At 41.0% G+C, this 14,868-nt stretch overlaps 1 protein-coding gene across 6 annotated transcripts in view; it reads left to right on the top strand.

The window, feature by feature from the left end:
- Nucleotides 1-14,868, top strand: part of PTK2 (protein tyrosine kinase 2) — a 282,084-nt gene that overhangs the window by 202,875 nt on the left and 64,341 nt on the right. For all 6 annotated transcript variants that reach the window (XM_058564997.1, XM_058565000.1, XM_058564996.1 and 3 more), the window contains 4 exons: nt 372-428; nt 3,237-3,334; nt 12,358-12,442; nt 13,627-13,727. In XM_058564997.1, coding sequence (XP_058420980.1) covers nt 372-428; nt 3,237-3,334; nt 12,358-12,442; nt 13,627-13,727 — 341 coding nt within the window. The remainder of the gene's footprint in view (nt 1-371; nt 429-3,236; nt 3,335-12,357; nt 12,443-13,626; nt 13,728-14,868) is intronic.

Genomic DNA, 14,868 nt, shown 5'->3' with positions numbered 1-14,868 from the left:
GAAATCCCGGTAGACAACAGTGTGGTTTTCAACATGGATTTGGTGTGGTTGAGGGAGTTTTGTAGTCAGTACGGATTGGTGGATTTGAATCATATACACAGTTGTTCATGTCTTTCTGTTTTTCACAAGGGCTTTCTGTGTTGGCTCTGTTTGCTCTCTGAGAAACAAGTCTGTGTATTATAACATATTGGACCATGATGTCACTTTTATTTCCATAAATGACTCATGTGTAAGCAAAAATTGAGTAATAGTGTTTTAGGAATATATCAGCATGGTAGGGGATTTAGGCAGATCATTTTCCCTTTTCAAATTATGTTAAAGGCCAGAAGGTCAAATATTTAACCTCTTCCAACATGTTTCCCTTCCTACAGAAACAGACGATTATGCTGAGATTATCGACGAAGAAGATACTTACACCATGCCCTCAAGTAAGTAAACTTCCAGCTTTGTTCTCCTTCAGATTTGACAGATAGTTAACTTTTAAATATCCTACATATGAAAGTTTTAGATGTTTATTGTCCTTTTAGAACTATTTTTAGTACCTCACTGAGTGCATAACAGAAGTATTCTTTTCAACCTTTAGAATTCTATATTGTATGTGCCACTCTAAGGTCAGAAGACTAAAACTCAAATATGTATAATTAGTCGGTTCAGTTACGGGATTTTTGTAATCATGTTTTCTGGCTTTATGATAATGTAACCTTTATTAATTACTGTATTTCCTCTCTGTAGAAAATTAGTACTGTTTAGAGTTGAATATATATACACATATATATTCAATTCTTTGAATATGCATACACATATATATTCAATTCTTTGAATATGCATATTGAATATTTGAAATTTTGTTCTTTATTGCCCTTGACTAACCGATTACAAAGAGTTTCCTGGGCCGGCCCCATGGCTTAGCAGTTAAGTGCGCATGCTCCGCTACTGGCGGCCTGGGTTCGGATCCGCGGCGCGCACCTCCGCACCGCTTCTCCAGCCATGCTGAGGCCGCATCCCACATACAGCAACTAGAAGGATGTGCAACTATGACATACAACTATCTACTGGGGCTTTGGGGAGAAAAAGGAGGAGGATTGGCAATAGATGTTAGCTCAGAGCTGGTCTTCCTCAGCAAAAAGAGGAGGATTAGCATGGATGTTAGCTCAGGGCTGATCTTCCTCACAAAAAAAAAAAAATAGAGTTTCCTGTGCCTGGTCCATAACAGCTCTGGTGGGATGTGTGGAGAGAGAGAGAGACTATTCAATGAACTTCCTGCAGACTAGAAATGTCAACATTCTGCTTCTCTCTGCTGTGCTGCTTGTTGATTGCAGAGAAACTGGAAGCCCCAGATCTCATGTTGGAGTACATAATCTCAGATCTTGAATTGGAGATGCCCTTGAAATTTCATTCACATAAAAAATAAACTTTAAACCCACCTCTTAAAGAGGCCTAAATATGGGTCCACCCTACAGCCTCAGAGGCCTTAATAATTCAACCTTTGATGCCCTGATTTCAAATACATGTTTGTAAAATAAATGTTTCAGATGCTTTACCCAGTTGTGAAAATATTTTAAAAGATGCTTCATTTAGATTTACTATATATGTTGAGGAAACTTTATCAAAATAAAGAGAAACAACCCACCCCTCTCAGGCAGGCATTATCCTGTGTGGGCCCCTGAATCCACTTTCAAGAGCCCCTGTTAGAGAGCGATTCGAAACAGAGGAAGAGCTGAAACTTGTGTGTACTTTTTGACTTAAAATAGCAATTTGGAAAAATGTTTAGGTTTAACTTTTTGATTAGGCATTTAGTCATTTGTACATTCTTGCAGAGAATCCAAATTTTTATTTGTATATTATTCATAGTTAAGTAGTAAACGTCCAACTTGGCTAACTTTTATCCAGACCCCTCGAAAATGAGCTTTCATATAGGAATTTATGGGATAGAAATTTGAAGCATTGTTTATATCCCATTGAGTTAATGTGTGGATGTTTAGTTGGTACTTGTGTTTAGTCTTTTTTACCCATATTCGTTGTTAAAATGTTTAACAAAGTAAATATTATTGAAATGTACTCTCCGAGTTTGTGTTGTTAACCTAATTGCTGTTAGTTATTTCTAAGCAAGGTCTTCAATTTTTCTCTCTCTTAATTGCAATACAGAAAGCTATGGAATAGATGAAGGTAACAGGATTCCTTTAAAATAACTGCGTTTGCTTGCAACTGCAACCTGTGGAATGATATGGGATGTTTCAGTTTTCAGTTACCTTTTATTTTTAAACTATTTTTCATTGGTTTACTCTTGTTAAATCAATGAAACTACTAGCTAAAGCGATTTTAAAGAGGAAAATAACTGTCCAAAATTTGGGTTGAATTTTCTATATGATTTATAATTTGATAAGCCAGGGAGAAAGTTTAAAAATATTTGGCTGTTTTATTCCAGTGGTGATTACACTATTGGAATATATACAGTATGGGTTATGGGGATGTTTCCTCACTGGAAGAAATCAAAATACTAAGTAGTTAATTGGAGTAGAATCAATCTACTAGGTTCCTAATGGGTATTTTCTTTCCATGTGCCTCAACAGCCTACTGAATAATTGGTTTTGTATAAATCACAATTTAATACATTAATTTGAGGCAAATACTTTCAAAAATATAAAATACTCATAGTTTATTATGTGATGTGTTCAACCTTGATTTCAAGTCGTCTAGTTTTGGAATTAGCTTTTAGAAGCTACCTCTTTAAACTCGTTTAGCTCCGTCAGTAATATAGAGATAGGATTATAAGAAAGTGGAAAACTCTCAAACTTTTAAAACATAAAGTTACTCATGACACAATTTTTTGTTGCCTCCATATTTACAAACTTTAGTTATTTGTAAAATAATTGCTTTAAATAACTGTGTTTTTTAGCCTTCATTTATTAATACCTGAACTAATAGCACTTATTTAATAGTTGGAGAAATTATTTAGAGAACTATCAATTAGGTGTAAACTAAATCAGACATTTAAAAATATGAAAAAACTCTGCCTTTAATAGAACTCATCGTTTTGGCAGCCAATGCCATAACATTTACAATAAATTCCTTTTAAAATACTGTTTAAGAGAATTCCACTCTATTTAAAGCATTTTCATAGATGGTGCCACCAATGAAATTTTTACTCGTGGATGAAATGAAATATGTTGAGTGTTATTTTTACATTTGGAATATTGTACTTAAGTATTTTTTGATGTGTGGATCATGTTTTACAGCCAGGGATTATGAGATTCAAAGAGAAAGAATAGAACTTGGACGGTGTATTGGAGAAGGCCAATTTGGAGATGTACATCAAGGCGTTTATATGAGTCCAGTAAGTCCTTTAAGACTACCAAACATCTGGACTACTTCTGACTGTTTAAATTTAAATGCCTCTTTTTTGTCTTCATGAGTCCTTAGTTCTTCGAGGTAGGTGCAGTTGTCTTTTATAGAGCTCATCATATATGTCAGCTTACTTGGTATATTCAGAAACTGAAAAATGGCAAAATTATCTCCTAGAGGGCTGAGTCTGTCTTTCATTTATTTTAATCTTTCAGCCTTTGTTATCAATAAGAGATTCTAGAGATGATTGTTCCAGTGGATGAAATTGACAAATAGATGACCAAGGTCAACAGTGGTTATCCAGTATTCCCAGTTACCTGCGGTTTCAAGAAAAGAACATTAATTTGCCCCAAATTACCCTCCAAAAGAGATCAGTGAAGTTTTTAAATTATTTATTTAATAATCACTTTGTTGTTGTTAGCGCTGTCGAGTTGATTCTGACTCCTTTTGACCCTGTGTACAGCAGAGTGGAACCTTGCCTGATCTTTTTCACACCATCGTCTCATCTTCTGGGGCTGTAGTGGACAATGGTCTGCTGCTATTCACAGGGTTTTCATGGTCAGTTTTCCGGAAGTGGGTGGCTATGTCCTTCTTCCTAGTCTGTTTTGGTCTGGAAGCTCCGCTGAAACATGTCCACCATGGGTGACCCTGCTGGTATTTCATATATCAGTGGCACTTCTTTCAGCATCACAGCAACACTCAGCCGCCACGGTATGACGACTGACAGACTGGTGGTGTGGTTCCCTGACCAAGAAATGAACCCAGTGAGAGTGCCGGATCCTAACCACTAGACCATCTTGGCTGGCAATAATAGCTTTATTGCTATGTAATTCACAGACTATAAAATTCACTCTTTTAAAGTGTCTAATTCAGCGGTTTTTTAGTATATTCACAGAGTTGTGCAACCGTCACCACAGTCAATTTTAGAACATTTTCTTTACCCCCAAAGAAACCCATATCCGTTGGCAGTTCCCATTCCACCCTCACCCCAGCCCTGACAGCCACTCATCTACTTTCTATTTGTATAGATTTGCCTATTCTGGACATTTCATATAAGTGGAATCATACGATATGTGGCCTTTTGTGATTATTTTTTTTCAATTAGCATAATGTTTTCAAGGTTCATCCGTGTTGTAACGTGTAGCAGTGCGTCATTTCTTTTTATTGCCAAATAACATTTCATTGTATGGATAGACCACTTTTTATCATTCATCAGTTGATAGTCATTTGGGTTGTTACCACTTTTTAGCTATTATGAGTAATGATGCTGTGAACATTCATGGACAAGTGTGTGTGTGTACATAGTTTTCAGTTCTCTTGAGTGTATGTCTAGGAGTGTAATTGCTGGGTCATATGATAACTATTTAACTTTTTGATGAACTGCTAAACTGTTTTCCAAAGAAGCTGCACTGTTTTACATTCCTGGCAGCAATGTATAAGAATGCCCATTTCTCCACATCCCCACCAATGCTGTTGCTGTATGTCTTTTTTATTAGATCAGTAATTTTAAAATGACATTTTAAGATTGTAGTACATACTTGCTCAAGAAATTTTTTTTAACTACAGTAACAACAGGTGTGCAGAGATGGCTCTGATAAAGAAAGAACAGCACCGATAATTGACCTTTTGTGATATCCCTGCTTTGGAAACTGCGAATGGCATTTTTCCCCCAGTAACTCCATATTTATCAATTTTTCATATCTTTGCACATATACTAGTGATATACTGATCATTACTTTTATAATCAAAGAACTATAAAAGTTTTTTTTTGTCAGGAACAACAGATAATTGCCACCATGTAGCTAAACAAATTAGAGGTTCTGTTTTTTCAAGTTCAGTTTTGAAAGCCTTTACCCTCGTACTTATATAAAATTATATCATTTATTATGTATTTTAGTTGTTAACTCCTCTTCCAGTTGTTTTTCACTATATCTGTGTTGTTTATCTTCCTAGTTCTCTTAACTCTGCTCTTTGAGGCAAAATGCAATAGAAAGAGGCTCTGGATCTAAATTTAGTCAAAAGACCTAAATTTTAGACCTGGCTCTACCGGACTCTGAGATGTAGGGGAGGGGAGGCTTCTTGACTGTAAATTATTACGGTTGTACCCAGTGGTCTCTGAGCCTCCTTCTGTGTCTCACCTTCTGGGTAGGCAAGCATTCTGAAGTTCCCACAGCACGGTGACTTACCAGGGTCACACCAACAGCAGGGCTGGTGGACTTGATTTCGTTCACTTTTAAAATAAGTAACCCGCTTTAGTTGTGAAAATACAAGAGAACAATTTTTTTTTAGTATCTGTAGTTCAGTGTTTATTAAATATTTGTTGAATAAATCCCAGCCCCCAGGAAGATACCAGGGTTTACATTTTTTGTTGACTGTCTTTCTGAAATATATTATACGTGAATGTTTACTTTGTTTTTAATGTAGGAGTCTAGTTTTATAGTGCAAAGGAGTCTATTCGTTTCTCTGGGTTCCTATTAAAAATCCTTTTTCCAGATTATGCTCTTTAGTGTTCTGTAAGATCAAATAACGTTTTATCAAGAATTCTTAATAATTGGTCAAATTGTAACTCAGCATAGATTTCATTGGTTACTTTGAGAATCAATTAATTCTTTCAGCAGTTATTTATTGATCATCTACCATGTGACAGCTAAGTGGTGGGGACATAATAATGAACAAAATAGGCAAAATTCCTGCTCTCACAGAACTTAAATTCTGTCTGAGACACAGGGGACAGGCAAAAACAAATACACTACCCATCGAGTGGGGAGTCACTGCTCTAAGAAAACAAAGCATGGGCAAGAGGTCAAGGCGCCCTTCCTGTGAGATGGTCAGAAAGGCCTTCTGATGAGTGACATGGGAGCAGAGGCCTGAAGCAAGGGAGGGGACAGTCCACCAACTCTCTACCGTGGGGGAGTACCCTGGGCAGAGGGAACAGCCCATGCAGGGACCCTGGTGGAAGACAGCAGGCTGCAGGGAGGCCAGTGTGCCTGCAGAGGAGGGGAGCAGGAGGAAACCAAAAGGAGGTGAGGCCAGAAGGGCCACTGGGGCGCTGTATGGGGCCTGCTAGGCCTGGGGTAAGAACTTGGAGTTTCAATCTATGAGTCAGTCAACTGAAGTTTATCTAACGGCTCATTTTGTTGTTGTGTGCTGTCAAGTCGGCTCCAACTCCTGGTGACCCTGTGAGTGAGTGATGTCCACACTGTCCTGTCCCCACCAGCCCTCCTCAGCTCCTGTAGACTCATGCCTATGGCTGCCTTTATGGAGTCAGCCATCTTATATTTGATCTCCCTCTTCCTGCTGCCTTCTACTTTTCCCAGCATTATTGTCTTTTCCAAAGAATCCTGCCTTCTCATGGTGTGCCCAAAGTAGGACAGCCTCAGTTTTACCATTTTTGCCTCCAGCGATAGTTCAGGCTCAGTTTTTCTCTAGGACCCACTTGTTTGTCTTTCTGGCAGTCCAGGGTATCTGTAGAGCTCTCCTCCATCATATTTCAGATGAATCCATTTTTTTCCTGTCAGCCTTCTTCACTGTAGAGCTTTTACACCCGTACATGGTCATTGGGAATACGAGGGTGTGGGTAATCTTGGCCTTGGACTCTAATGAAACTTCCTTACTTTTTTTTCCTTTGTTAGGCAATGTTATTGGGCTTATTTTTTATTTGTGCATCCGTTGATCACTTGCACGATCTCTCATCATTATTATCCTAGCCTTAAAAAATTGGTTTTTAAATCTGTTTTTCTCTTAGTTCATCCCAGAATAGTCCGTCTCTAGATTTATTTGTTAAAACCTTATAAATATCTGCCAGCTGTTATTAATTCAGAGCCTAATCATGTATCTTTTATGTAGGCATAGTGGACACCAATGTGGCATTTTCATAGAACGTTGAAAAACTTCTTTTCCCCCCTAAATGTTGCTTGTATTTTAAAGAAGGTTTTTAAAATCACATTTTGAGCAGTTACCCAGATATGTTTGAATCTGCCTCTTTTTAAAGATTTTTAGAAAAAACGCTTTGCTGAGATTCTCTTCTTGCTTGCTTTGAACTGACTGATTCTCCAGCATTCAGGTCTCTGTGACCAGCCCCTCTGATGGCTCAGCATCCCCCAGGCCTCTGCTGTCCAGTTTGGGGGCCACTAGCTGCAGGTCCTAGTCCATGGACTGATGGCTGAGCCCCATGATCTGCTCACGTGTGGCCCTTTGTACGTGTGCTGCCCGTAGAATCTTAGGCTTAGCATCCATTTGAAACTATGAGTCTTTAGCAGTATTTTTTTTGCATTTCTTTAGACTTTAGACTTGAGACTTTTTTCTTTAGACATGTCTTAATAAAGTACCATGCTCAGTATTTGAGTATGAATTGACAAGATTGATAGTAGTTTTATGGTCTTACAGAAATTTCTGTTGTTATTATTTAGATCTCCTGTAAAATGGGCATTTTGTGTCATTTCTAAAGTATACCAGTCAGTCCTGTGTTTAGTTAGAAATAGAATTCATTGTCCTGGTCCTAAAGAGGTTTACCATCTAGTTAAGGAAAACAAAGACTAACTCATTCAAAGCAAAGTGGTTACATTTTCGCATGGTATATGGCTAGTGATTCTAAGAAGGCTCTAAGCTCAGACATTCAGCAGACAGGCCGTCTGTGCTCTTGTTCACGTTCTGTGCCAGCGAGCTACTGTCCTCCAGGGACCAGGCTGCCATCACCACCTGAAATCCTGCCGTGCGGGCATGCTTCCTCTGCAGATTAAGAAAGGGGCTATGGTCCCCTGAGTCTACGTTCCAGTCATTTTGCCATTTATATTTCTCTTCTTTAAAAATGTTTAATTTCCTGGAATCATATAGTGTGAAATCTCAAATAAATTAGTACAATTTAAGATATTTTTAAGATATGCCACAGCTGACTTATAAGTGAGTCTCTCCATTTAAAAGAAGGATATTAATAGCGTTCATGTATTCCACAAATATTTACTGAGCATGTACTATGAATTAGGTGCTGTTCTAATGGGGATTTTTTGACAAACAAGACAAGTTACCTGTTTTCTTGAAACTTACATGTTAGTGATGGCAAACAGATACTAATAATGTAAATGACAATGTATATTATGTATATATTATAATATATAGAATAATGGCGTTATAATAGTGTGAGAGACAATGGTCATGTAAATAATGACTCAGTATGTAATAAATGAACATACTTGGAGATTGTGGTGAGGGTTATGCAGAAAGGCAAGGAACTGGATAGAGTGAAGGGCAGGTCATTGGGCACTGTCTGAGGTGGAATGGTCTGAAAAAGGACCTCAGGGCAAATTTCTGGGGGAGGAGCATTCCAGGCAGGCAGAACAAGGAGGAGGCCACAGGAAAATGATGTTGGAGAATAGAAAATGAGGCTAGGATGAGAGATTCGGGTGGAAGAGTGAGCTTGTGGGCATGGTAAAGGGTTGGGCTTTTATTCTAAGTATAACGGGAATAGAAGCCTTTGGAGAGACATAAGCTGAGTCATGAGATGCCTCGTGGAGACTGAGTGGCAGAAGGGCAAAGTTGATGTTGCCATTAGGGTAGGAGCATTGGAATGAGGTGGCAGTGGTGGGGGGGGGTTACTGAGCTTACAGCAGTAGCGGGAGCCAGGTAGGGCAGATTCTGGATCTATGCTGTAGGTGGGGACCATAGGTCCTATTCCTGGATTGTTGGATATATAGGGGATGAGGGAAATGGAGGAATCAGAAATGGTTTCTAGGTTGTTTACCTTGAGCAATTGTATGAATACTGTTTCTTTAATGAGATGGAGAAGACTCAGGAAGAAACAGATTTGATAGGGGATGTGTTATTTGGGGTTCTCCAGAGAAACAGAACCAGTAGGGATGGGGGTTGGGGGTGTTCTTAAGATTTGTTAGGAATTGGCTCACACAGTTATGGAAGCTGATACTCCTAATATCTGCAGTTGGCAAGCTTGAGACCCAGGAAAGCGGATGATGTAGTTAGTTCCAGTCTGTGTCTGAAGGCCTGAGAACCAAGATAGCTGTTGATGTTTTCTAGTCCAAAGCCTAGGAAAAAAATGATGTTCCAACTCATGGCAGTTAGGCGGGAAGAATTCCCTCTTATTCAGGCAAGGGTCAGCTTTTGTCTTTTTCAGGCCTTCAGCTGATTAAGTGAGGCCCACCACGTTAGGGAGGGCAATCTGCTTTACTCAGTCTATTGATTTACATGTTAAATTCATCCAGAAACATCCAAGATAATGTTTGACCAAGCATCTGGGCACCCCATGGCCCAGTCAAGTTCACACAAAATTCGCCATCACAGTAGGATATCAGGAGTTTTGTTTTGGTCATATCAAGTCTAAAATAACTTGGCCAGGGCCGGCCCCGTGGCTTAGCAGTTGAGTGCGTGTGCTCCACTGCTGGCGGCCTGGGTTCGGATCCCAGGCGCGCACCGACGCACCGCTTCTCCGGCCATGCTGAGGCCGCGTCCCACATACAGCAACTAGAAGGCTGTGCAACTATGACATACAACTATCTACTGGGGCTTTGGGGGGGGAAATAAATAAATAATTAATTAATTAAAAAATAAAAATAAAATAACTTGGCCACATCCTAGTCAAGATAGGAAATAGGTAGGTTGGCTTATATGAGTCTGGGCTAAAAGGAAAATTGAGGACTAGAGATGTAAGTTTGGAAGTCAGCATAGAAGTGGTACTTGTATCCCTTGGCACTAGATGAGATAACTGAGAATAGAGTTGATCCTGAGATTAAACCCTGGGATGTTCCAGCATTGAGAAGATAGGAAGTAATATCTTGTCTTCCCATGTCTCCTCTAATACTAGTCTTTTCTGCCTGAGGCTGCTATTTATGTGGACAACTACCCATGATTCAGTAGCAAGGATTCTTCTGAGAAAGCTTAGCATATTCAGGTTTCATCAGCACTCAAGAAACGAACTATAGGCACCATTTCAGAGCCAAATCTTGTGACAAGTAGCAGTTCCATCCCAAGCTGCTGCCACTCCCTACTGCTTGTCACAACTGTGTACTGCCCTCAGTCACTCTTGAAGTAATGCACTGTCACAGAAGGGACATGCCACTTACCAGCAGGATGACCTTGGGTAAGCCACTGAACCTTTCAGCCTCTGCTGACTCATCTGTAAAATGGGTGTCCTAGACCCTTCTGTACCTTCTCAAGAGTAAGATAACCTGTAGCTTCTAGGTTGTCTTACAGATTACCTGTAAGCCCAGTGAGATAATTTACATAAAGAACAGAACGTTCAAAACCTATTGAGAAGACCAAAAACAGCAAGACTATACAGCCCTCCTCAGGGACCAAGTGGCTGGATACTCTTCACTCCTGTGTGATGGTGACGCCATCTGGCCACTCCCAGGGGAGAAAGAGGAAGATTAAAAACAACAGCACCCACACGGTTTTCTCTCTTCCCTCCTGGAGCTGCAGTGCCTGCTAGTTGATGTCATCGCCCCTCAGGATCCTCTGGGAGAAACGGAGCTGGGGACGGGGAAGGAGTCAGGGCATAGCAGTGGTGGCGCAGTGTTTCTTAAACCTTTGTCCCCTCCCTGCTGGTTCTCCCTGCTTTTTTTCCCTTCCCTCCTTCTCTCCTCCTCGTCTTTTCTGCCTCCTTAACAGAATGTGAAGCACCCTACAAAAACATTTAGTATGAAATAAGATGAATAGATGGTTCTGGCAAAGACAACATAAAGCCAAGAAAAAGATAAGCACATAAGTTACTAATTAAAATCATCCATGGTATTCTTTTGGTTTGCTTGAAATAGCCTCTTATTTCTTGTTCTTCTTAAGCTCTGTCTTTTTAACTTGTTTGAGAAAAGATCAACTTCCCTCGCTCCCAGAACAACACATTTTCTTTGTTTTTCTACCCCCTTGCTGGTCACCCTCTCAGGGTCCTTCGCATTTCTCTTCTCCCTGACCTCTTCATGTTGTAGAGCGCCAAGGCGCCGTCCTCAGACCCCTCTGTCTCCCATGGGGTTTCATCTAGGCCCGTGGCTTTCAACTCCACCCTATTGTGACTTCTTCCAGATTTCTTTGTCTGGCCCAGACTCTCCTCCTCAACTCCAGTCACAGTGTCCTACTGCCCACTCACCTGTGTGACTCAGCTGTCTCAGAGCTAAGCTTCTGATCTTCCCCTTTCTCTCGCCAAAAACCTGAACTCGACTTCTCTCAGACCCCTTGCCGCACCTCCACTGCTCCCAGACTTGTCCCAGCCGCCATCTGCTGTCACCTGCACCTTCCCTCACTTGCCTGCAGCCGTTTCTCAGTACCACAGTGGAGTACTCCTCTCCCCAAACCCTGCACTGGTCCCATCTCACTTAGAGTGGGAGCCTGTCTTTCTCCTGGCGTAGAAGGTGCCACGTGGTCTGGCCCCTCCATGGCCTCTCTGACGTCTCCTCCACCCAGCCTCACACCCCTGCTCCAGCCGAGGTCCGTGCTCGCTTCGCACTCTGCCGCCTCAGCGCCTTGACTCCACTAGGGCTGTCCCCCTGGCCAGCCCCCTTCTTCCCCTCCTCCACTTCTTTGCGCTCATCTCATCTCATTTCAGGAGGTCTGCCTCGCACAGCAGCACACCCCGCCTCCCACATTCCGATGTGCCTCTTCTCCTGTGCACAGCACTGTTACCTTCCCTTGTACCACATGATTAGCTTGTGTATCATGTTTGTTGTCTGTGTTCTTCCCTGGAGCGTAAGCTTGAGCAGAACAGGGATCACTGCCTCTTGTTCACTGGTGATCCTAAGCACCTAGAAAAGTGCCTGACGTAGCAGAAAATAAATGTTTGTAGAACAAATGAATAAACGAATTGCCTGCAGCATTTTACATGCATGTCTGTGTTTTCTGAGGATTTTGTACAGAGTATTTTAAATGTTCTCTCACTCTTAAGATTTTACAGTTCTGATTCTGTCTGGTCCAGAATCCACATAGTTGCAAAACGAACAACTTTTCATGAACGTGCCGTTGATTCATATAGAGGACTTTTTTGCACGTGTGTGTGATTCTATAATTTCCCTAACACAGGAGAATCCAGCTTTGGCGGTTGCAATTAAAACATGTAAAAACTGTACTTCGGACAGCGTGAGAGAGAAATTCCTTCAAGAAGCCTGTAAGTTTCTAGAAATTTCTGTGGTACTCCATTTGACTTTCTATCTCTGAAAGCCAAACTGTCTATGAAGAAGTAAGAAAAATAATGTCTTCACTTTTATGAGACAACTACATTTATTATCTTGCCTTGCAAATTAGTATCTGTATTTGTAGAGGCACATATCCACAGACTGTTTCAGGTAAAGCGTGATGTTTGGGGTATAAAGGTAGATTGATTCACTGTCCCTTCATCCTTTGGTACCTGTACCATTAAATATCTTCTCACTGGAATTGGGCAGATGTAGAAATGATCCGAGCCCAGATGCTGCCAGGCCCTAGAGTTCGGAGGTGAGCAGGACAGACACTGTCCCTGCCCTGATGGAGCTCAGAGACTAGCTAAGGAGCAAGGACCGTGACCAGTGCCCTGGTCCTGCTACAGAGCCATAGCCTGGTCTGCCTCTCAGTTCATACGTCCCATGACGAAGCTGCCTTGGGAGAATCATGTGTGAATAGCTCTTCTCTGCTGAATGCAAACTGTTGGAGAGCCAGATCTTGACTTGTCCATTTGTACACATCAGGCTCTTTCCCTCCTGCCCTCAAGCTGGGCTGTTCTTCCTCCTTTCATGTGGCTTGTCCCTTCTCTTCTGACCACAGAGACAAAGTAGTCTCTCCTTAGGCTTTGTCACAGGACCGTGTTCTTTCCTCCTAAGTATTCGGAATAAAATATACATTGCTTAAAAATTATTATTGTCTCTCCCTCCCTCTAGACTTTAAGCTCCTTGGGGACAAGGACCATGTCTGTTTTGCTCACTGCTCAGACCCAGTGCCCGGCTTGGGCTTATTTTAGCTTAACCCGTAAAAAGCACTCAGTAGACTTTGGTTGTAGGGATGAACCTTGGTGTCCTTCATTACATGTACATCGAATGAATGCCTTCTCCTTTCATTTCAGTAAATATTTGCCACCCAACAGTCCAATAAATTAGTAAGCCATAGAGTAAATCGTACCATAACTTCATCAGTTACGTCTAAGTTATATCCTTAATCCTGTTCCTTTATCTCTGACTTAAGTACAAGACAAGGGCTGGCAATGACTTCTGTCTCAACTAGTTTATTTCTGCAGAGCGTCTAGGCCAAGAAAACACAGAATAGCCATCATTACGTAACACCCTATCGAAAGAATAACTCTGGACAACTGTTTTTCCCTAGTAACAATGCGTCAGTTTGACCACCCTCATATCGTGAAGCTGATTGGAGTCATCACAGAGAACCCTGTCTGGATCATCATGGAGCTGTGCACTCTTGGAGAGGTACCATGATCCTTAGGCTTGACCTATTTTGGGTGGACTGCCAGCCCATTTGGTCACAGTGACTAAACAGTAGTGTCATGCTTAGTAATTATTCAGTCTACACTCGATGTTTGATATCCTTTGTTTAAGAAAGGGGAGTGTATGATGTATACCCTGTGGTTTTGGTTCAGGGAATATGGGTATAACGTCTTCATCATTAAATTCCCAAAATCCCCTAACTCGGTACTGGCAGCAGTATCTTCCCCAACCCCAAGTTGTATCAGGACTGGAAGCAACAGGTGACCAAGTGGTTCTTTTTTTCCTCTCTGGTGCTGTTGCCTAGAGAACTAGCCCAATGATTTGAGAGTAAAAGAAGCAATGTTAATGGAGTTTGGGTAAATTAACACGGAATTTAGGTAAATCTAAACAGCTCCTTCATCTTTTTTAAGAATTCACTTTGCACTGTCTTTCAGACCAGCTGATATTAGTCACAGTTTTCTTTAAAAATGTGAGTAACAGAGTATGAACAGGTCTCCTTATTTGACTTTCTCCGGAGCGCAGAAAATCTTTAATCAGTGTATCCCTATCACCTGGAAACTTGGTAGAAGTGCAAATTCTTGCGCCCCACCCTAGGCCTGCTGAATCAGACCACTTCAGCAGAGCAGGTGTGGGCCCAGAGCTCTGTTCTCATCTGCTGTCCGCTCTGTAGCCTGCCTGGTTGGGGATAAACACAAGTCAATTTTCCAGATGCCTACACTTGACTTTCTGGTACTAAAACTTAGTGATTTAACCTTCTAAAACATTATACACATTTCTTCTTTTTTTAAATGATACCAAACACAGTTTTGCTTTTAATGAGTATTGGGATTTCCAGTTACCAAGAATCAGAGAGTAGTGTGGGTCCTTCCTCCTCTTCATGACAGCATCAGCCCTCCCTTCCATTAGGAAAGGTCCCTGCCTAATGGATCCCCAGTGCGCTTCTCATCTGCACTGACAGCAAAGTTTGGTGGATGAAATATTTTAAGGCCTCCACAACATCTCTTCTTCCTCTGCTCTACCTTTCCAGATAAAAGGGAGGGTTTATGGATATTTTTTGTTCATGGTATTTTTCTGCTTTTGCTTCTGAAGGATTTGCTTAAATTCTTCTTAAAATTCTGGGTTA

Source organism: Diceros bicornis, chromosome 21 (assembly GCF_020826845.1).
Source record: "Diceros bicornis minor isolate mBicDic1 chromosome 21, mDicBic1.mat.cur, whole genome shotgun sequence".
NCBI classification, from domain to species: Eukaryota; Metazoa; Chordata; class Mammalia; order Perissodactyla; family Rhinocerotidae; genus Diceros; species Diceros bicornis.
This window is presented reverse-complemented; position numbering and strand designations above follow the sequence as displayed.